This window comes from Volvox carteri, assembly GCF_000143455.1.
Source record: "Volvox carteri f. nagariensis unplaced genomic scaffold VOLCAscaffold_32, whole genome shotgun sequence".
In the NCBI taxonomy this organism is placed as follows: domain Eukaryota; kingdom Viridiplantae; phylum Chlorophyta; class Chlorophyceae; order Chlamydomonadales; family Volvocaceae; genus Volvox; species Volvox carteri.
In genome coordinates, this window is record NW_003307575.1 from 736,956 (window position 1) to 758,167 (window position 21,212).

The 21,212-nt window shown below is 57.7% G+C and overlaps 3 protein-coding genes across 3 annotated transcripts in view; 2 read left to right on the forward strand and 1 right to left on the reverse strand.

The window, feature by feature from the left end:
• Nucleotides 1-13,007, forward strand: part of VOLCADRAFT_118169 (uncharacterized protein) — a gene marked incomplete at both ends in the record, with an annotated part of 29,726 nt that extends 16,719 nt beyond the window's left edge. Inside the window, 27 exons of the mRNA XM_002952763.1 lie at nucleotides 104-196; nucleotides 463-689; nucleotides 940-1,098; nucleotides 1,351-1,567; nucleotides 1,818-1,857; nucleotides 1,897-1,986; nucleotides 2,179-2,297; nucleotides 2,558-2,849; nucleotides 3,090-3,409; nucleotides 3,615-3,743; nucleotides 4,722-5,007; nucleotides 5,227-5,443; nucleotides 5,623-5,830; nucleotides 5,997-6,074; nucleotides 6,243-6,284; nucleotides 6,436-6,549; nucleotides 6,846-7,046; nucleotides 7,272-7,379; nucleotides 8,044-8,184; nucleotides 8,429-8,637; nucleotides 9,106-9,475; nucleotides 9,967-10,071; nucleotides 10,424-10,872; nucleotides 11,055-11,361; nucleotides 11,658-11,835; nucleotides 12,145-12,245; nucleotides 12,633-13,007. Coding sequence (XP_002952809.1) covers nucleotides 104-196; nucleotides 463-689; nucleotides 940-1,098; nucleotides 1,351-1,567; nucleotides 1,818-1,857; nucleotides 1,897-1,986; nucleotides 2,179-2,297; nucleotides 2,558-2,849; nucleotides 3,090-3,409; nucleotides 3,615-3,743; nucleotides 4,722-5,007; nucleotides 5,227-5,443; nucleotides 5,623-5,830; nucleotides 5,997-6,074; nucleotides 6,243-6,284; nucleotides 6,436-6,549; nucleotides 6,846-7,046; nucleotides 7,272-7,379; nucleotides 8,044-8,184; nucleotides 8,429-8,637; nucleotides 9,106-9,475; nucleotides 9,967-10,071; nucleotides 10,424-10,872; nucleotides 11,055-11,361; nucleotides 11,658-11,835; nucleotides 12,145-12,245; nucleotides 12,633-13,007 — 5,175 coding nt within the window. The remainder of the gene's footprint in view (nucleotides 1-103; nucleotides 197-462; nucleotides 690-939; nucleotides 1,099-1,350; nucleotides 1,568-1,817; nucleotides 1,858-1,896; nucleotides 1,987-2,178; nucleotides 2,298-2,557; nucleotides 2,850-3,089; nucleotides 3,410-3,614; nucleotides 3,744-4,721; nucleotides 5,008-5,226; nucleotides 5,444-5,622; nucleotides 5,831-5,996; nucleotides 6,075-6,242; nucleotides 6,285-6,435; nucleotides 6,550-6,845; nucleotides 7,047-7,271; nucleotides 7,380-8,043; nucleotides 8,185-8,428; nucleotides 8,638-9,105; nucleotides 9,476-9,966; nucleotides 10,072-10,423; nucleotides 10,873-11,054; nucleotides 11,362-11,657; nucleotides 11,836-12,144; nucleotides 12,246-12,632) is intronic.
• A 1,470-nt stretch (nucleotides 13,008-14,477) lies between these two features.
• On the reverse strand, nucleotides 14,478-17,653 carry VOLCADRAFT_121105 (uncharacterized protein; the record flags this gene model as incomplete). The annotated part of the gene is made up of 6 exons (XM_002952834.1): nucleotides 14,478-14,522; nucleotides 14,718-14,775; nucleotides 15,180-15,232; nucleotides 15,727-16,106; nucleotides 16,897-17,115; nucleotides 17,488-17,653. The coding sequence occupies 6 exons, from the start codon at nucleotides 17,651-17,653 to the stop codon at nucleotides 14,478-14,480; spliced, it is 921 nt and encodes a 306-aa protein (XP_002952880.1).
• A 2,136-nt stretch (nucleotides 17,654-19,789) lies between these two features.
• The window catches only part of VOLCADRAFT_93569 (uncharacterized protein), a gene marked incomplete at both ends in the record, with an annotated part of 31,418 nt that continues 29,995 nt past the window's right edge, over nucleotides 19,790-21,212 (forward strand). The window contains 2 exons of the mRNA XM_002952764.1: nucleotides 19,790-20,259; nucleotides 20,324-20,363. Coding sequence (XP_002952810.1) covers nucleotides 19,790-20,259; nucleotides 20,324-20,363 — 510 coding nt within the window. The remainder of the gene's footprint in view (nucleotides 20,260-20,323; nucleotides 20,364-21,212) is intronic.

The following is a 21,212-nucleotide window of genomic DNA, read 5'->3' on the forward strand; positions in this document are numbered from 1 at the left end:
ATGATGCACAAAGCATGCCCGACGCCCGTTGCCCAGCGGTCCGGCAGTAGCCAACCTGTGATGTAGTAATGAGGCCTCGTCTATCCTTTCCGCGCTTGCTCAGGTGGATGCTTCCCAGCTTCATGAGATGCAGGCCCGAGCTACATGTGCCGAGAGTAAAGTGGCACACCTCGAAGCCCAGGTCGAAACCCTGCAGGTGCGGAGTCCTGGATGCGTGAGACCTGCAAGTGACACGCTTTTTCCAGATCTGACATGCATGATGCACTTCCTGGCAAGCAGCGCGTTACAATGTCAACTGCGTACATAACTGAATAAGCGAGAGCCAGGCTGCCTGCCTTTCGTGGCGGGCGGGAAAGGAGTAGTAAAGTTTGCATCGCCTGTGAGGCTCTGGATTGGCCTCAGGTAGAGTGTTAAGGAGAGCTGCGACGTTTCCTGTCTGTTCATGGGTTCTTGCCTGTGCAGGAAGCACTGACAGCATCGCAGGCGCAGGTGAAGGAGCTGGAAGACTTGCGGGACGTGACAGGTGCGGCAGTGGCCTCCCTAGAGGCAACCTTGGCGCGTATCGAGAAGCAGGCGACATCCTCCACCGCCGGAAGCACTACGGGACCATCCAATGCTGCGACCGGTCGCGGTGGAAGCAGCGGTTTGTCAGGCAGCTCTCGTCGCGTGCCGGCGTCGGGAAGCTCAGGGTAAGTTGGTACAACTGGCTCTCGATGGACTGTTTAAAATTGCTGCCAGCAGCCTGCGCTGCACGGACACGTTTTACACACGTGCAACGTGCACACATGTTTTGTGGTGCCCAGCGTCGCCTATACTGCATGTTTGGTGCTGTGGGGCGCGTGCTAAGAATGCATTCTGTGCCTGGAGAGCGTCGGAATCGACGCCACCGCATGCCCCAAGCCTGTTAGGTGACGGTCGCCTGGACTATGTGCACTGCAGGGTTCCGTCGGCTGCAAGCACGCTCCCCTCGCAACCAAGCTTGTCGTCAGCGGCGGCTTGCGAGCAGCCACCCCAAGGACTGGCGGGACTGTCCCGGGAGATCATGCGCGCCAAGATGGCCGAGGCCGAGGCCGTACGGAAGATGCGCATAGCTGCAAGGTAGGTAGGGTACGTGGTGCTACAAGGCGCCGTGGAACGTCAGGGCTAGTACACGCCCATTTTCCGATTACTTATCCGTCTTCCAGGAAAGGAAATGAGCATTCTTAGGGGGATCGTGGTTCAACCGCACTGCCAAATGCAGTGTCTCCATATCCGGGCGCATGAGACACAACCCGGTGGCATTAGAAGATGATCCATAGCAGCCCTTTGCCCGCGGGTCTGCTGATATCAATCTTGTTGCTGCCGCTGCAGGAGTGAGGTAGACTTGCGGCAGAAGCTGCTGCAGCGTGACGAGCGCATCTCTGAGCTGAAAGAGCAGCTGGCGGCCAAGACACGGTCGCTGGAGGAGCTGCGGCGTAGGACATATCCCGGGGATATAGTACCTTACAGCAAGGCTGCGCCTGGGGGCTCTGTCTCCGCAGGGGGGACTAAGGCCGCGTTCCGGAGCCGCTCACCTTCACCCAGCAGGGTGCGTTTTAAACAGCCTTTGTTGGAAATGCTGCGTCTAATACTAGATTAATACCTACACTAGATTATGGAGCTAAGGGTTCCTTCTGTTGATGTATGGATGATTCCTATTGCAGTGGACGGGAAGAGATTCGCAGTGGCATGCGTGCTGCATCGCTTGCATGAAGGGAACAGCGCCTGCTTTTGCCTAGCTTTTAGCAACGAACAAGCTTGCACCGACGTGCCAATTCGCGACCCTTTTCTCCTCGCAGGCCGCTGCCCGTCCCGGTGTCGCTGTGCCACGCCGATCAGGTGCAGAGTCATGTTCCTCCGATACCCGTCTGGCCGCAGACGTCATTGACTCGGAGTACCTGACAGAGCAAGTGGCGCAGCTGCGAGTGGATGTGGCGAAGCGCCAGGCGGAAATCGAGCGGCTGCAAGGTGTGTACAACCTTGGATTGTCATTCCTGCAGAGACGGAATGTTGACATTGGGTAGGGCATAGGAGAAGGTGGCCCCAAGAACATGTCACAAAACTGAGTCGGTTGAGTTTCTACAGAAACGCTTTCCGTCGTTGTACGCAACGTCATACGTGTGTATGATTTTACTGTGAGGTTGCATTGTCTTGCTTCAGGCGCCTTGGCGGAGGCTAATGCTGCAGCTGTGGTGCGCATTGAGGTCCCCAGGCCGCCCGCGGCGCCTCCCAAGCCGGGTATACAAGCTAACAGCAACCTATCCGTTGATAGACTCAAGGTACGCCCTGTTGAAGGTGATCAGGACACCTCATACGCCGTCTGGGCACACGCAGAAGCTCCACCAGGCCACGATGGGGAGCAGACCCCACCTGCGTCGGTGCTGCGTGCTCACCAGAGGGCTTTTGGCCCCATAATAAAGTCCTTCAGCTTGCCCGTGCATCCTTTATTTACCTCTGTTCAGTCCTGCGGTGATAATGAGATCCTTAGTTGTGCACCTTGTTCGTTTGTTGTCCATCTCATGCCATTATGCCAACACAGGATCAGCTGGCTACAGCAAACGCGGAGATCGCATCCGCACTTAGCACTGCAAACAGCCTGTTGGTGCGCCTGCAGCACCAGGGCCCGGCCCTTGGCGGTCCAGTGGCTGGGCCGCTCAACGGCACCAGGCGGGTGGCCAGCCCGGCGCGGCGTACAACATCAGCTCCAAGTTCCCTGCAGCCGTCGGAGGCGTCCCTGGCCCCGGGGGTGCTGTCCGGCGTCATGCAACAACTAGCAGCTGCGCTGCGGGCAATCAAGGTGGACAGGGCCATACTCGCCTTGCCAGCACCAGGTGCGTGTATCATGAGTGATGGTGCGTGGCGGAAAGTTGGTCCAGTGGGGAGGGAGTGCTTCAGCCATGCTTCATGCATCCCTACGAATCTTTACCCAAGCGGGATGCTGTTGGTTCCTTCTTTGTTTACCTTTCTGGCGGCGAAAGGTATATAGAGCTTTGCGCATGATTTGTTGGGCATGTCCCCTTTAGCGTATGGAGCATGGTCTCAAGGCTAAAGCTGGGTCTCTTTCCTTGCAGGTCTAGCCAGGGCAGGAGGCAGCCCCATCAAAGACGGCTTGAGCGGCGAGCTTTCGCCCGCAAGGTCGGCAGCAACACGAACAGCAGCGGCTACACAGACCATCAGTGGGCCGGACAGCGCACTGACACAGGGGTCGAGCCTGGGTGTTTTCGACGAGCTTGTCAGGCTTAAGGAAGATTATCGGGCCATGGTGCAGCAACGGGAGGATGTGAGCTTCCAATGCAGCCTCTTAGAGGGCGAAGTGCAGCGGTGCAGAGAGCTGATGAGGAAGCTCCAGGCGTCGGCTGGCAAAGACGACGTCGGTCAGGACGCGGACCAGGTAGGCTGCAGTGGTGCCACGGGAGCCTGTCGTAGGTGCAGCACATTGTAGGAGCACATTTTTGCTGCTTTGTGAGCACCATGTGCGGACCGTTGGGACTCCACATGGGTCATTGCGAACATGCCTCTTATGTTGCCAGTTGCCGTAGCTCTTACTACCCTCTTCTAGCCCTGTGCATGTGATGATATGATTGGTACGAACGCAGCCGTCCAGGATTGTCGGTGCATCACAGCTGTCCAGCATCCTGGAAAGAAGCATCGGAGCTCTTCATTCGCTGTGCAACCGGATGCAAGTCGCCGCTCCAACGCAAGCCGTTCAGGCGGATGTCCGTCAGGTGGGCGATCCGAGTAGCGAGCTGGGTGTGTCCTGTTGGGCTGTACTTTTGCCGAGCTGAGTCATTTGAGCCGTGGGCACGTTTGGGTTTACGTGGGGATGCGCGCGTATGGACCTAGAAGGAAACCTCCTTAACCTGCTGCCCTGATGACTGCAGATGCTTGGCCGGCTAGTGTCGGAGTTGCATACGATGGATACTACGGTGGGGATGCTGAAGGTGGAGCTGTGTAGCTTGGCCGAGGCAAGTCCGCGGCCTGCTTGGCAGGGGCGGGGAGACCTTTGTGCGTGTCCTATTTGTCAATTTAGGGAGACCCGGTCCCAAGTGCTAGCCAGGCCTGCCCGCACCCCATCCCAACCGGGTGTAACCAGCCCCGGTGGGCAAATAGGACTGGGTCACGATTGTTTCATGCCTGAATTTTCTACACCTGCCGGAAGAGCATAAGGTCTTACTTTCCCAGCAGCTTCTTTGCTGCATGCATGCTGCGGAGATTTTCCCTCCTGGAAACGCTGTGGATGATGCGAGTACCGTTGCGTGCACCATATCAGGTCCTGCCCAAGCGGGGTGATGCCGAGCCGTCATCTCCCCGCGCCACAAGCACGCCGGCGACATCTGGACTGAGCTACACACTGCCGTCTGAGATCGCTCCCTACCAGATCACAGGTCTGCACTCCGAAGCTGATTGGGAATGTGGGGGACCAACCCTCCCAGTTGCACACATCATGGAGTGACTGTCCCGTTGCACACCTGAAACCAGGCTAACGCTCATGTTGTCACGTGCGAAGGTCTTGCAAGTCACGCGGGCTTTCCATTAGCGCTTTCACATGGTCGTTTGGCCGTGCGTGCATGACTCCTCATCACTGCCGTTTGTGCGTGGTCGCAGGTTTGGCTGTCCAAACCAGTTCCCAGTCCGTTTTGGCACATGTGCCGTCTTCAGTGGCACACGACACTGGGGTGTGTGCCACACCGTCTTCGGAACAGACCCCGGGCACCTGGCTCAGCTGGGAGTCCTCGTGCTCAGCCCACGCTGCAGGTGACATGCAGCAAGCCGGTAAGCCCGCTGTGGAGACCTCGGAAACGGGCCTGGCGGCATGCACAGATGCAGGTTACGACCGCGGGGCACTGGACCAGAATTCGTCCGGAAGCAGCGTTGGCAGCCGACCGGGGGCCCCGCATGGGCTTCCACTGTCTGCCAGCGTGAGCGGCAACATGAAGGTTGCTGCCGCTAATAAGCCATCATCGCTGGCAGAGAGCGCCGCGCCTGCTGGTGAGGCGCTGCACGTTGTCGGTTATGAATGGTCTTTCCTAGGGCCTGCCGGGGCGCCGTCTTCCCATTTGAATCTCATGAATCTCATGCTGGCCTTACTGGCGCTATGGATGCAGAATAGTATGTATACGGTCTCGGGGTACGACGAGGTAAGCTGCCATCGAGTCGTGCGGTTGTGTTGACACGCTGCCATGCTTCGCTTGCTGGCGCTGCGTACAGGTGTGCCTCACGCCCAGGTCGTTGCCTTCGCTACGGCAGCCGCCAAGCATAAGGCCCGTGCCGACAAATGGAAGCAGCGCAGCAAGGAGCTTGGAACGCAACTGTCGCTGCTTAACGCGTCAACGGCCGCACGTGAAGCAGCGGCTTCAGAGCGCCGCATCGCGTCAGCACATCAACTTGAAGAGGAGCTGCGCACGTGGCGTGCCGAGGCCGCCAGGTTTGTACTTGTCGACCGGCAAGCAGCATCAGCAGCAACAACAGGCTCGTGACTGCAGCAATTGTGGCTTGCTCCGGCAAAAACCGTCTGCAATAAAACGCTGAGCAGTGTGATACCATGCCCATATCATGGTCACACCTGAATCTTTCGTTTTTGCCCACCTCTCCGTCATTCCCCAGGCTCAGCGCGGAGCTGTCAGGCGCTGAAGCTGCGCGGAAGGAGCTTGAAGCCGCTCACCAGATCAGCGGCAATGAGGTTCAGGCTCTCATGGCCCGCGCTGCTGAGGCTGCTGCGCGTGCAGCTACACTACAGCAGCAGCTTGACGCGGAGCGGGCCAAGGCGGCGAGCGAGCTGGCTTCACACCAGGAAGAAGTGGCGGTGCTCAAGGTGCGACGGGTCTTCTGCACTTCAGCAGCTGCGCAGTGTCCCCGGCTGTTATGGCCTCAACGTTGTAGCCTTGCAGTCCAAATGAGTAGCAGGCCATATCTCCCCGCGCTGCGACGCATGGAGCTTGCATGGTTTACAATGATCTTGCGTCTGTCTCGATACGCAGGCGGCTGTCGCACAGGAGAAGGGAGAGCGGGCGCGGCTGCTGGTGTCCCTGAGAGAGAGCCACACGAACTCGCAGCAAGTGAGGAGGGGAAGGGAAATCGGCGGCGGACAGGAAGCTCAGAAACACGAGGAAGACATACCGCACCTCCACTGCCACCCATGCTGCTCATGGTTCCTGCCTGTTGCCCTTGGTAAGGCGAATGCCACTTTAAATGCGATTGCAATTCAACATGTGACGTACGTGCAGGTCGGTGACACCGAAGCAAGGTTCCGCAACGAGTCGCTGGAGGTGGGTACACAGTGGAATTTTTGGGTGGCGGGGTGGTGCAGCAGGGACATCCGTTCTGTGTACATTTGTAGATGGTGGTCGTGGTTGCGGGCATCCACCAGCCCGCAAATAGAGCCTACGAGCCGTGCTGCCATTCCGCGCGCAACCGCAGGCTCATGCTGCTGCTGCCGCCGCCCGGGCCACTGCTGAACGAGCTGAGGAGCGCGCAGAGGAGTGGCGTGCCGAGGCGGATTCTCTCAGGCAGCGCCTTCAGCAAACAGAGCGGGTGGGTCGCTACCGCTTTTACCTCCACTCCTCTGTCGGTCCCCGCAGTCAGGTCCTGCATAACGCACGACGCAGCGGCAAGCTAAAAAGCACTAGCGGCGCTGTACACTCTTCTTATTTTTAGGGGGACCCGTGCATAATGCGCTGTGGAGTGGACAGAACAGGAATACAGACAGAGGGACGGACGGAGAGCCATGGTTTTGCCTTCACCAAGCCCCTGGATCTGCTTTATGTTGCTGTGTTAGGAGGCAAGACTGTCGCCTGTTGCCGCCTTGTGTCCCGCACTCTCCTCTGTAGAGCCGCTTGAATCTCATTTCCAGCCTAGAGGTCCGTCTAGCGGCGGCGGAGCGACGCGCTGCAGAATGCGGTGTGCGTGCGGCTGCGCGTGTGGAGGAGCTGTCCGCGCAGCTTGCGGCGGCCCAGGCAGAGACCAAGGCAATGCCCCGCCTGTTGGAAGCCAAGCTGGTCGAGATGGAGTCGCAGCTGGCGGGCTTGGAGGTACGGTAGACGGCCGGGGCGGGAGGGACACAGCCCAAGCACCACTCGGTGGTACCGATACCTGCACCACGGTTGATGGCATGCAAGCACTCTCTGACTCCTGATATTGCCTAGTGTCCATGCAGCATTATCAAGCATGATTTTTTGTGTAGTGTAGTGTAGTGTAGTGTAGTGTAGTGTAGTGTAGTGTCGTATCTGCCGTGCTCTTTCGTGCTAAAACCGCAGGCTCGTACCGGGGCCGCACGGCAGGCCACACTTAGCGACGTCCAGGTCGGCAGGTGGAATGCGGTGACAAGGATGTTGCGGTACAAAGCTATAATAAAGCAGCTTCAGGTAGGCTGTAATTTAAAGGTTGCCAGCAGGTACAAAGCCTGACCGTGTCATGAATTATATGACATCCGGTGCCGCACTGTGTTTGATTTTGCTTCCCAATACGCACGACGCACCCTCAGGGGGCCACCGCCAAAACGCGGGAAAGACATGCACTCGTTATTTGCATGGCACTGTGGACCTTTCGCCAGCACCGAAATAGACGTGCCATTGTTCTTTTGCCCGCAGGCTGACGTAGAGGTTCGGCAAGCTGAATGGGACAGAGAGAAGGCCGAATTGCAGGTATGGAATTACCAGAGGCGCCAAGGGGTGATAGTGGGGTCGCACGTGTTCGTGTGTCATCTGTCAAGCTTTGGAGTGCGTGGAATCACGAAGAGCTGGGTAGGCAACAAGGGCTCAAATTACGTCTCAGAAGCCAGCCAAAGCTGCTTTACTAAGGCTGTTTGACCAGAGAGTGTCGTGGTATTGTCCCGTGGTATCGCCTCCAAGGCAAGGCAGCGTTAGCGCACTCGTAAAGACCGTTAGGGGACTACCAGGGCTTCAAGCAGGAAATTAGTAAGGTGGCCAAGTCCATTCAAAGTAGCTGAGGAGTCGCCAACGGCTTTTCCCGCAGCCAATAGCACCACCGTGATGTGCGCACGATCTTTCTTCACTCGGGGCCCTGCAGGCCACCACCAGCGCGGCGGTCGGCCGTAGTGACTCCATAGCAGCTGACCTGGCGGAAGTGCGTAAGCAGACGCAGGAGCTGCAGACCGCGGTTGACGCTAACCGGCAGCAGCTCACGGCACGCCATGCGGCTCAACTGCAGGTATGCGTGAGGGCATCCGACGGACCTGTCTTCCACTCCGTTGCCACGGGCTAGGGGCGTCTGGCTGATGCCCACTGGGCCCATGGAACCGGGCTGCACAATACTATCCCCCCAGCTGCCGCTCTTGCAGTGCAATTTTGGGTCGCATGACATCCGAGGCAACTGTCCCCACCTTGTTCGGGAGCAATTACCAGTGGAGCGAAGAAGCCCTTAACACCACACACGGGACCCTCAGGAACTGCAGCGCCAGATCGAGCAGGAGCGTCGCCGCTTCGCGGAGCAATCCATCGCCAAGGCAGAGGCCGCAATCGCCGCCAGTGAGCGGGCTGCTGAGGAGGCCATGACGGTGCGCCTCGCTACGCTGGAGGGTGACTATGCGCGCCGGCTGTCTCAGCTGGACACGGCACGCTTGGAGCTGGTGCGGGAGCTGGAGCTGGTGCAGGCGCAGTTCAGGTGAGCGTCCAAGCACAAGTACGGGGAAGTACTGGGACGTGGATTTGCTGATAACTTGATTCTCAAGGGCCAAGTAATCGGGTCGGGCCGCGTTTGAAGGTGGCTTGCACATATACGGTGGCAGTGTTCCCTCCACTGCAATCCACTCGTCGTGTCATGTATCCGCCTGCCTGGTTTACATACATGCTGCAGTCAGTACCAAGCACAGAAGGCCACCGAGGTAGCGGCTCTTGAGCAGCGGATCCGCAGCTACATCGACACAGGGGCCGCAGGGCCTGGCGTGGCCGCGCGCCAAGCCACCACCACCAGCGCCACCTGCCCCCCTTGCTCCTCCTCCGACGGCCCTCACCTGGCCGGTGACTCCACCATCACAGGCGGCGCACATATGCGGCGGAGCAGCGCCTCCGTGCACCGCAGCCTGCGTCGCCATGGCTGTGTGCTCCTCGCCGCCCGCCGCCGAAGCCGCAGTGGAGGATCGGGCCAGAGTGCATCTGAGGGCGCTGCTCTCACCCGGGGCGCAGCAATCGCGAAAGCGGCTGCCGCGGCGGCAGCGCAGCCCGTTGCGACCTTCCCCGTCAGCGTATCTACCAGTGGAGGCGGCATGGCGGTACCGGGCTTGGGCCAGCAAGCGGTAATTACGCCATCGCAGCTCATGGCGTTGGCTCGTGCGTCGGAGGCACTTGCAGCGGCGCAGCGGGAGACGGTGTTTGAGAGGACGCTGCGTGTGCGCATGGAGACGCAGGCAGAGCTGTTGCGCGGCGCGATGGCGAGGCTGCGGGCCAAGCTGAAGGCGGTATCAGAGCAGCTCGCGGACGTCCGTGCGCGGGCCATTCCTACGGTGAGGATGCAGAGCAGGCATGCCTTATGGGCTTTCAGTGACTGCCAGCTAGTTTTGAAGTAATTACAGGCGTTGCCGCGGTGGATTTAGCCAGGTTTGGGAGTCTGAGGATTAGGTTGCATCTCTCCTTTGTATATTCAACGGCCGGGAAGGCCCCGTGCTTGGGCAACAGGCTCGTGCAGGTGAGCAGGTTGGAAGTTGCATACATGTATCGTGTATGCAGCCCTGAACATGTATTATAACACAAAGGACAGTCACAAAGGGCAGTCACCGGGGCAGGCGAACATGGTGATAAATGGGACGCACCAGTTAACAGCACGCGGCCCTCCAATGTTTGCGGCACGCCAGCGTTGGACCCCGGGTAGGTTCTGTCTTGGTTGCATATCGGCATTTTGAGCCCGATCAAAGCATAACGGCTCGGCAGTCGCCTTCCTCTCCCCCAAAACCCCATTCCCGCCGACCCGTGATTCGCGCCGTTATGGGAGCCACAGGACGAACACCGGCAACTGCAGGCGGAGCTTGCATCGTGCCGTGAGCAGCTGAAGACCGCGCGGGCGGAGAGCGCTCGGCGGCAGAAGGCGCTGCAGGCACTCCAGGTGGGTGGGAAGTCCGCGGAACAGGAACCATTAAAAGCTGCATACATGGGGAATCTCGCAGGTGAAGCAATAACTCCGGTTGGACGCGTTGGAGAGCCGGTCGGCAGGGGAGCTGATTGGTAATTGGAGGATCAGTTTTGTTACGCATAATTGGTCAGGGCCTGCATGATGTGGGGTGGGTGGGTTGAGGCCCGGGTGGTTGGGCGAGATGTGATTGCACACTCTCGCCATATCAGCACACGTCCATTCCAAGGCCTCTGCGCCTCATATGCCAGACGCAATGGGTTGACAAGCTACATATCAATAGTTCCGCTGCTGCCTCTGCACCCTCCTTCTGTCCGCTCCCCTCCAGAGCATAGCCATGGTCCAGCAGGGCCCCCCAGCACAGGCCCTGGACGGCCCGGTCAGCGCCACTTCTTCCGCCGCCGCCATTCCCCCAAGCGCCGCCGCTTTAAGGGCTCGCACCAGCTGCAGGCCCCCAATTGGTGCTGCGACCAGCTCCATCAGCCAGGCATTGCGGTCTGATTTCCTCAACGGTTCAACCGCCGGCATGATGGGCCCTGGGGTCCCCGGGCCTTCCCATCCTGACCCAACAGAGGAACTGAATATGCGGCCGGCGGCGGGCCAGAGCAGCGCTTATGTGGGCGACGATGATCCGTTGGCTGCGGCGCTGGAAGCGGCTGCCGCTAGCGCACGCGTCGCGAACGCCGCGTTGGAGTCGGAGCGGACGGCGCGGCAGGCCACGGAGGCCAAGCTGAAGGAAGCCAAGGCGACGACCGAGCGCAAAGCTGTCTTAATCAGGTCGGGGATGGCTCACACAGCAAGGACAAGGGGGTTGTCGTTCCAGGGGGTATAGGATGGCAGCGTGTTGCGCGGACACATTTTCCGACCTAGCTTTGGTTTTGGGCGAATCCATTTCATCCATCTCCTTCCCGGTGTAAAACGGTTCTCTTTGCATCCGGGGGTGATGTGGTGCCGTACAGGGACCTGAAGCGCCGAGTGGACGAGCTGGAGTCGCATATCCAAAAACAGGTCACTGCCGCTAGCGAGGAGTCAAACGCCGAGTCACGTGCTCGATCCCTGGCGGCAGCGATGGCTCGTAAGGACGTCGTCATCAAGGAGCTCCGGGAGCGGCTGGAAGCGGCCCAGGCATCGCTGGCGGCCGGCAATGCTGCGGCGGAGGCGGGTGGTGAGGAGCTGGAGGCGGCGAAACGCGCCAGCGCCCGGCTCAAGACGGACTTGGCCAAGCGGGAGGCGGCTCTGCGAAACGCGCTCTCTGACCTTGAAAAGGTAGACCGCTACATGACGGGCGTTCACCGGTCACGGCCAGACAGCGGGCAAAGTGTTGACACGGTTGTACGGTACGGCGCTTGTGTGCTCTGCCGTAAGGCCGCGTTTGATTTTGGTGCAGAGAATCGCATCAGGTGAATGGAAATACTGACCGTGCGAAAGAACTTCCAATTAAATGGACAAGAAAATGCGCCGTTGCGGGCCTCTTACGACGAGCAGGTCGCGCGCTCCATCTACTGCCACCGTCCGGCTTCTAATGCCTCTCCCGGCCCCGCTGCCAAACCCACCCGCCTCAGGAACGGAGCCAGCTGGCGGGTGTCACCAAGCAACTTGACTCACTGACGCGGCGAGAGACAGCCGCGCGGGGGCAGGCGGCGGCCGTCACAAGCTGCCTGTTCCGGCGCGCAACCGAGCTCTTGGATGCCCTACGCGGCATGTCACGGGTGCTGCTGCAAGCCCTCGCGGCTATGGGTGGTGCGACTGACCGATTGCTTCAGCAGCCGCATGGGAGCACAGGTTCGATGGCGCTGCAGGCTCCGCCACTAGGCGCAGGTGCTGCAGGCGTGACAACGGTTAAAACGTCGCCGGCGGCAGGATCGACGACCTCGGTGGCTGCATGCCGGGCTATGTCAGCTCAAGATATTTCGGTGCTGACTAGTTTATCTGTAGAGGATGTTCAGCACTTGCTGGGGTCAGAAGCAGGTGACCTGGCGTTAATGTTGGGGCTGCAGCATGGCGGGGCCAGCAGTAATGGCAGATCGACCGCGACAACCCTGGAGACAGCGCGGCGGGTGGGCGAGCTCTTGTCGATGCTGGAGGCAGCGCTGGCGGTGACGGCGACGGCAGCGGCTGCTGCTGCTGCAGAGAGGGGTGCAGCTGGGCAGGTAGGCATGGGCAGACGTAAAGGTTCTAGAAGGTTCCAGTAGCCTGTGGGAAGGTTCTAGGAGCCTGTCATTTATTGTGTATATATATAATTTATGTGTGTACGTATGTAATTGTATGTGTATGCTCTGTGTGTAGGGTGCATGTGCACGAATCACGATTACCACGGGGCAGAGAAGAAAACCGCAAATTGAAGCCTCAACGTTTTGTTCTCGTAAAGTGGGGCGGTGTGTTGAAATGAACTGAGCCACGAAAAGTACATACAGGCTGAAAAAGTCACATGCAGGATGGTAACGAGGCGGATGTGTGTGCAGGGTGCATCAGAGCACCGCTACACCCCGTTGGATGTTACGCAACGCACCATGTGTCAACACATGTGACGCGCGCAGGACACCTTGAAGGATGTGGATAATGCCCAAGGCGAGGATGAGCAGCTCCGAGACCAGCTCCTGGCTGCTGTAGCCACGGCTCCAGATCCCGCAGTTGCCGCAGCGGCGGTGTTGAACAGCCGGGCGCGTGCCGGAAGAGCTAATACTGCTGTGGTGGCAGAAGCTTCAGGAAATCCTAAGTCTTTAGGTGGGCGTCGCGTCAACGGGACAGGACGTGCTGGATTAGGGTCGACCGGAGGAGGTGTCGCAAATGGAAATATAATTGACCCATGGGACAGCCGAACGTTGCAGACGCTCGTGGAGGTGGTTCAGGCAGAAGCGCAACGTGCGGAGTCGGAGTTGGCATCAGCATTAAAGGGTACTGGCAGTCTTTGACATTAGCGATGGGTGTTATTGTCGAGGAAGGTGGATTGTCAGGATACGTGCCAAGAGTTAGATTGAGACTTTCACGCCAATATTCCCTGTATGTTACATGTCAAACGTCAAAGCAACGGTGCTACAGCACGTCAGGATAGGGCGTTACTCGTTTTGTTGCTTACAGGCGTTTACTATTGTCATACTAAGCATTGTTTCCGATTGCGGAGGCTTGGCATTGTATATCAAATGTTCAGCATGAACGATATGCTACATTCCAAGGTTTCTTATCGTCCCCTGCATCTGCACGACCATCGCCTGTACAAAGACACCTGAGAGTTACTGTTTTAAGGTGACAAAGGTGAATCCTCTCCTCAAAAGTGCCTCTACTTGGTCCGTGTGAATATTATGACACCAGCATACTGTTGACATGGACGACAGTCTGCGCCGTGGCACAGGAAGAGATGGATGTGGGGGAGACGATCAGAACGGAACGGAGTTTGGCCGAGCGGTCCATTACTGACTCATCTCCGTCCCATCTCCTTCCATATGGTGTATATGCATGCGCTGAAGGATAGGTTGAGGACACGAGATGGGTATGTAATCCTTTTTTTGTTCCCCACCGCCGTAGCGATGTATTGATCGGCCCAGATGAAGCCCCGCCCGGACGGCGCAGCCGTCGCAGACGACGATGCCGTCAACACCAGCGCCGAATTTACGCAAATTAAGACACGCTGCGATTCTGCGATTTTGCCGTCCTACGCATGTATGACCTTGCACGTACGGCCTATGCATGTACGGCCGATCAATAGACGCAGTTACCTCCCTCACGCGGTCCAACTATTCCCCTCTCCCCCTCTCACACCAACCACAGTAAGCGGTAGCATTGAGGGCAAATACACAAAATCCTGGTGAACTCCCGCCAAAAAGGACGAGAGAAGGAAAGCGTGCAAATACACAAAATCCTGGTGAACTCCCGCCAAAAAGGACGAGAGAAGGAAAGCGTGCTGGACGAGAGTGTTCCTCTATCCGCGGACGGAACCCCTCCTGTTATGCCGAGGCCGCAGCGTGTGGTGTGATACCGTTTAATCCCGAGCCCGGCAGCCACGGCGACCCGGGGCCGCTACCGTCGTCGCCGCTGCAGCAGCTGCACCTACGGCGACGTTGGTGACTTTGGCGGCGCGTCGACCATCTGGCTGATCGTTTTGCTTTCTTGCAGCGGTGGCGCCGGATGAGGCATCCGCTGCTTCAGGGGCGCCAGCGGCAGCGGCGCCGCTACCACGGCGCTTTGGGGCGGATCCGGCTAGACCATGTTCCCGCAACACCTGTGCAGGCCGCCCGCCAGTACCGCCCCAGTATCGCGTTTGCATGTCAGTATGTATGTATTTATACTGTTTGCAAGAGAATAGATTGTGTCACCACGCAGCACGCGCGAGTTTCACGGATACCGCCCGCACTATACATCTTTGCATTTCATACGTTTATTCGGAACTACCATAACACGTCGTACACATGCCGCACACATGCGTTCCTGGGCTGAGTGGCGGGAGGGCGAGTGAAGGAAGCGGCAGGCGGGCAAAACGAAGCTGTATGTCCAAGTGGCCATTCTCGACCCACGAGTCGTCCTCCTTCCCCGCTAAATGGCCCCTTAGGGAATCAATCACACAGAAAGCCGCAACAAAACGTAGAAGGAAAGAATGGAAGGAAGATAACCGCAGAGGAGCCATTCACCTGATCGACCATAGATGGCGCCACAAACGCCGTCTTAGGACCGTCCAGAGTCCTCAACCTGTCGCGAGGTGTTGAACATTGTTGCACCGACACCGCATACATGTTACGGTAATGAATGGCCATGTACGGCAGTGAACAAGGAGTACGACAGATGACGAGTGCGGGTGCAGGGACAGGTGTACGCACCAGGGAGAGCTTGGCAAAGAAATCCACGTCGCGGCTGCTCTTGTGATGATGGTGGTGGTGGCGGTGATGGCGGTGATGGTGGTGGTGACGGTGATGGTGGTGGTGGTGGTAATAATGGTGATGGTGGTCATGCCGACACACCGCCCTATTGTGAAACGGGTGGAGTAGCTAGCTTGGCAGGACAGCTTAGTTAGGAACATGCCAGGACAACATGCCTGACTAGGAAATAAGTATACGGGCGTGAAACTTTTTCTCACTCTTTTCACTCAAATTTACCTAAGCAGCGGCCAGGACGCGTAGTCTGGCAGTAGTAGGGAGTCACCCGGCGGCTGTCGTGTAGTAGTGGAAGCGGCGGCGGCCGGGGTGATGGCGGCAATCCGCAGATGGCCAAAGCGGGTAATTATTTTTTATTGCCATCGTTGTCGTATTTGCATTGGGTGATTGTCCAGGGGGGGTCAGAGGGCGGGAAGGGGGTTAACACGGACGGGGGTTGCAGCCACCAGGGAATGGAGAGCGCGGTGTGGGGCCCGGGGGGTTGTGGAAGTAAGGGGGCCGCGGCGTGCTAAGACCCCTGGTGTGGTGTTGCTGTCGTAATACCTAGATGAGGTCGGGTACCACGGAATACAGTCTGTATACATACATACAGATGGGGGCCGCTGGTGAAGCTATACCAACTTGTAACAACATACATGCAGATATACATACAGATATACACCCATTTAACTACACACGAACAGACGCAAGTACGTATCTCCGTACACACCTCCTCTCTCGCACCCCCCTGCCCACCCCCCGGAGCTGCATATGGACACTGTTTCTGTACCTGATGCGGTTCTGCAGGGAGGACGTCGCCATGCGGCCCTACCCGATGCTGCGATTCCTCCTGCCCTTGGGCCGGTTGCGGTTGCGGTTGCGGTTGCGACATGTCCATGGGTTCCTGCGTTGGCGTCGGCAGCGCCAGGCCTTGCGACTGCGACGGCGGCTGCTGCTGCTGCTGCTGCGACATCTCCATTACATCCGGTGCTGCTGTTGCGTCAGCTGTACCTCCTGTGGCATCCTCGAATGCACCATCGCCAGCGCCGGCAGCTGCGGCGCTTCGTTGAGTCGCCGCCGCCGCCGCCGCCGCTCTGGCCGTCGCCGCGGCTTCCAGCAACTCCGCCGCCGCCTCTAGCTGCGCCCGACTGCTCGGGGGAAGAGCTCGACCTGGATGGAGCCAGCCAGCCCGGTCAATAAGCCAGTCAATTACCAATCAGCCAAGCACAAACGGACGGACAGACAGGCATACGGACAGGTCAATTGACGGACAGACAGACAGACAGGTCGATGGACAGACTGTCAGACAGACTGACAGACAGGGGGAGTCCGCGAAGAGGGTTTCAAGAGGGTATCACGGGCGCCGCGCTGTGTGGATAAAACGTATTGGAAAAGCTGACTGACCGGACGTCTGAAACTGGAAGCCACTTAAGATGGCGGTGCGACGGTGGGTGGATGGATGGATGGATGGATGGATGGGTGGATGGATGGATGGATGGGTGGATGGATGGATCAGAAACAAACCGAACCCCGAAGGGAAATCCAAGGGGTTTGCGGACGGGCGCCCTATCGATGAGCGATAGCGCCTGATGGACTGCCCCCGATACTGCACCCGAGACCTCCACTGCGTGACCCCCAATCACAAGCCTGCTGGCCTCCCGCCGCAGCTAACCTAGCCGTGACCTAGCGCGTGGAGGAGTGGCCTGGAGGGTTCGGCACCGTTCTGCCGTGGAGGACCCCCTGCTGGCTTAAAACAAAATCCGATTTGGGTCACCTGATTTTGATGACAGCCGATTTGGGTCGTCACTGCCTGATTTGGTTCAGAATTCTTCCGGAAACTACAGATACCAAAAAAGGGACTCGTCTCAAAAAGGATTCTCAAAAAGGACCTTCAAGGCTTTTCTCATTAATCAACTGCGACATGAGAAGTGATATAATTTTACAGGTTCCTGTCCCTTACCTGCCGCCGTAAACAGCTGATATTTGATGACCGTCAGGTCGTTGTGCGGGAAGGCGGGCGCAGCGTCGATGCTGCCGGGCCTCAGTCGTTGCCGCGGTAATGGCGGTGGTGCTGGTGCAGGTGGCGGCAATGCAAAGGTTGAAGCAGCAGCAGCAACACCGTCCATTGGAGCTGAAGTTGCGCCGGCTTCCGGGCGCATGGAGTTGCCAAGGTTGCCGCCTGGGGCGCGTTGCGTGCGTGCGTGCGTCGGACAAACTGATCACGCACATGTGGCATATCCACTGTGCTTGCGGACTGCGAACATGATTTTGCTTGTTACCATCACGCGCTTGGCCGTGATCAGGATTGAGGTAGTTCTCAGCAGAGCGAAGACTCTCGGTCTTGTATATACAACAATCAAAAGCGCAGCTTGGTCATGATGAACATCGCAGCGTTGTCACACAAACCGCTCAGGGGCTTTCCGGTTCAACGCTTTGCTACTATCAGAGAGGAATGATAGTAGATGATAGTGGAGAGGAGACCAAAGTTTTACATGCGCGCAATTGCGTACAGGCAAAGGTTTCCAACGCATGCAAGCTCCAACCCACGCACCTAGAGGTTCAAGCCCCAGATGTTGGCCAGATTGTTGACTTGCCCCAGCAGGTCTGACTTCCAGCCGCGGCCCTGCCACCTGCCTATTTGTGCCTTGGAAAAGGTTGTTGTTTTCCGCTATTGCGCTTTTGGTTTGAAAACGGCCGGATCGTGGTCTGAGTTCCATTTTCTGTCCTCAAGGCAGCAACGCGGGGGTTGACAACGAATCACTCCACGCGCGCTTTATCATAAATTTCGTTGCATTGCCATCGTTGCACGACAGCTAGCCACGTGGCAGGTAGCCACACATTTAAGGGGTTGATGCCCCGGTGGAGCTGCGTTGTTGGCCTAAAGCTTTAGCATTTAGTCCTCGCACTGTGCCGCAAAATCAATGACCCGTGGACCATAAAGGTCTTCGAGTTGTGCGGTATGCACAACGAAGGTTAAGACGTGTGTTGGTAAATTTTAGCTATAAACATATATTACGTATGAAAGTGATTGTTACTGGCGTTCGCTTATATATATGCCATGCATGCCGGATTCAATACGCCAACACTTGCACGCATGCGGTGCACGTTGGCAAATGTAGATTAAAAATGGTGCCTAATGGCGCCTCCATAACAATAAAGGCTCTACTGGGCACAAGGATGCAAACTAGGAGGCCGGCTTAGCGGAATGTAATTTCAGCAGGGTTCATACCCGGTCGTATGCAGCAAGGGAATACCGCGCCAACGCCAGGACGCTGTACGATGTTCAACGCGTTAAGCGAATGCATGCGGGGACCTGTACGGACCAGGGACAATCCCACGCGCAGCGCACCAAGTCCGCAAGAGCCCCTAGGTGAAGTTGCACAGCGCCCATTCCTCAATGAAGGGCATAATTATACCAGATGAAAGTCCCGGAGCAACGGTATAGCCTTATCCGTGCACCAAATTGCGATTTCACGTTATGTTGCAAACGCGCAGGAGCTCGTAAACCTCTCATGGACCGCGAGTCAACGCGAAAAGTAAAAGAAGGGAACGTGCTAAAGAACGCATCGACAATCTTATATAGATAGGAGTTATTCATTGCGTCAAGGTATTGTTATGTCATGTTATGTTATGTTCGCGAGAGCTTGTACGGCCCAGACGAGCCAGCTGGCTCATGGACCGCGAATTCTAGCGTACTTGAAAAAACGAAAGGAAATCAAAAGATAAAAGAAGGAAAAAGGGGTTATGAGCCCCATCTGCGAGAGAAAAACAGTATTAGAGGAAGCACCTCAGGCTTACTCAGGCTTACTACTCGGCTATCAGCGTGCGTCGCCTCATCCAGATGTTGTGAGCAATCTGCACAAGTCCACGCGCATCATCTAACTCCATCACAGACCTCATATTTAGGCACGGCTCGATGTCAGCCTGGCGTACACCTAGGTCGCCGTAGGTCGTTGTAGGCGGGACGCTCTAGCAGCACGCGAAACTCATTTTCTACTGCATTGTTATTGCCACAGTCCCTACACCAGCGCTCCTGGCAAGGTTATTAGGCAGTTCCCGGCTTTGTACGGGGGCAGTTGAAACGCAGTACACGGGAAGCTGAGGTGCCATCAAGCGCATGGCCCAATGCTGTAGAAGTTATGTTTCTTGAGGTAGTGTCCTAAACCTATAAATATGAATTATATTATTGTTGTTTATTCCTTAAGGAATACGCATAATGGATCCGTAAACGCTACGTACGGCCCTAAGTTGGTAGAGCGCTTAGCATAGTGCTTTCAAGTAAAACGACCTGCTACCACAGAGCAAATCACTTGGAACAGTGTTTTATTATAATGCTCGGCAAGCTTGAGGCCAGTAAGGAGGGACTGCGACCTGTGTAGGCCCTGCCATGTGCACAACAGCGCCGACACACCGGCGTGACTTTTCATTCCAGTGACACAGAGATTTAACCACATGCAAATCTCCTGACATTAAGCTTAAGTTATCGGTACGTATATTGCCTGCGGTTCTGAAACGTGAAGTCAGAGATAGGTAGCGTATTCATGCTGTAGCAAAGGCTTATCCTTGACTCGACCAAAACTGAATGAAGATTAGCTGTAGAAATGCACTAGAAGCTGTAAGTATCTAAACACGCATCCAACTCATAGTGAACGTAGCTGTACTACGGAAGGCCGTAGACATCCGCGACGAGCACGCGCTTGGTTAAACTGCAAGCTGCTCACGCCACAAGGACTCCAAAAAGTTTTGCCTTAATGAAAAATATATTCTGGCACAACCATGCCTTAAGCGCTTCAGCAGCTTCTGTACTCTTTCTCTGGTAGCCAATTTCAGCATGACTTAAACAAAGTTTCTTCATGATATTGCAAAAGCCCCTATATTTCAATATAGCTTTGGCTTTCTGGACACTATGGTTGCAAATACCGCTGTTCGTAAACGGCATGGGCGCTGGGCCAAATTTTACGGACCCTGTTTTTGGTAAACAGCGCAGCAACGACGACGTCCTGACACGTGCTTTGACCCAATACACCAGATACAACGGGCTTGTACTCGCGCAGCAGCGTCAAAGGAACCTCCAAAGCAGCTCCCTCGCTGAAGGCCTCATCCATGACCCCAACAAGCGCACCAGCCCACCGCTGACCGTGGCCAGCACCGGCAAAAGCGAGCGGAATGTAGTGGCGCTTGATCCCTACCCCAACAGAACCGGCCCGGCGCAGCCTAAGCCGGGGATTGAGGTGGACCCAGCAGGCGGCAGGCACCTCGGGGGTTCTCTGTCTGGGGAGCTGCTGCCGGCTCACCATGCGAAGCGCTCCCTTGTTGCTTCCTTGTGAGTGTGAACCCCTAGAGGCCTCACTCACCCCGTACCCCTCACTCCTCACCCCTCAACCCAGCTCCAATCCGGCGGTCATACATGTTCTGTGGAGCCATTGGGTTAGCTAGTAGCTAGTGGTAAAGGCCAGTTGGTGCCCTCAGGGTGATGAGCGGCTCAGTGGGGCCGGAGGGCTTTCCCAACCCGCAGCCACCCGCAGCCACCGGCGCTGCGGAGGCGGTGGCGCAGTGGGGCGGTGGCGATGAAGGACTGTGGTGGTGGCGGCGGCAGGGCAGGGGCTGACTCGTGGCCCTCCTCCTCCTCTTCCTTCACCTACTGGGCAGGTGGTGGTTGTGGTTGTGTTTTGCTGTACATCCCCACCGCTCGCACCCCCATTATTTGGTTTCCATTTTCATATCCCGCAGATCGTTTAACCTCCTTAATTTCTGTCCGTCGCCTGATCGCTGTGAACTCGTCATGCAGGCACAATTCAGAATCTCCACCACCACCACCACCACCACCACCACCACCACCACCACCACCACCGCCGCTGCCGCCGTGGCTGCAGCCGCTGCCGGCCGCAACTCTGGCCGATCCGCCGCCGCTGCCGCCGTGGCTGCAGCCGCCGCCGGCCGCAACTCTGGCCGATCCGCCGCCGCTGCCGCCGTGGCTGCAGCCGCTGCCTGCCGCAACTCTGGCCGATCCGCCGCCGCTGCCGCCGTGGCTGCAGCCGCCGCCTGCCGCAACTCTGGCCGATCCGCCGCCGCCGCGGTCGCCGTGGCTGCAGCCGCCGCCTGCCGCAACTCTGGCCTATCCGCCGCCGCCGCTGCCGCCGTGGCTGCAGCCGCCGCCTGCCGCAACTCTGGCCTATCCGCCGCCGCGGTCGCCGTGGCTGCAGCCGCCGCCTGCCGCAACTCTGGCCTATCCGCCGCCGCGGACGCCGTGGCTGCAGCCGCCGCCTGCCGCAACTC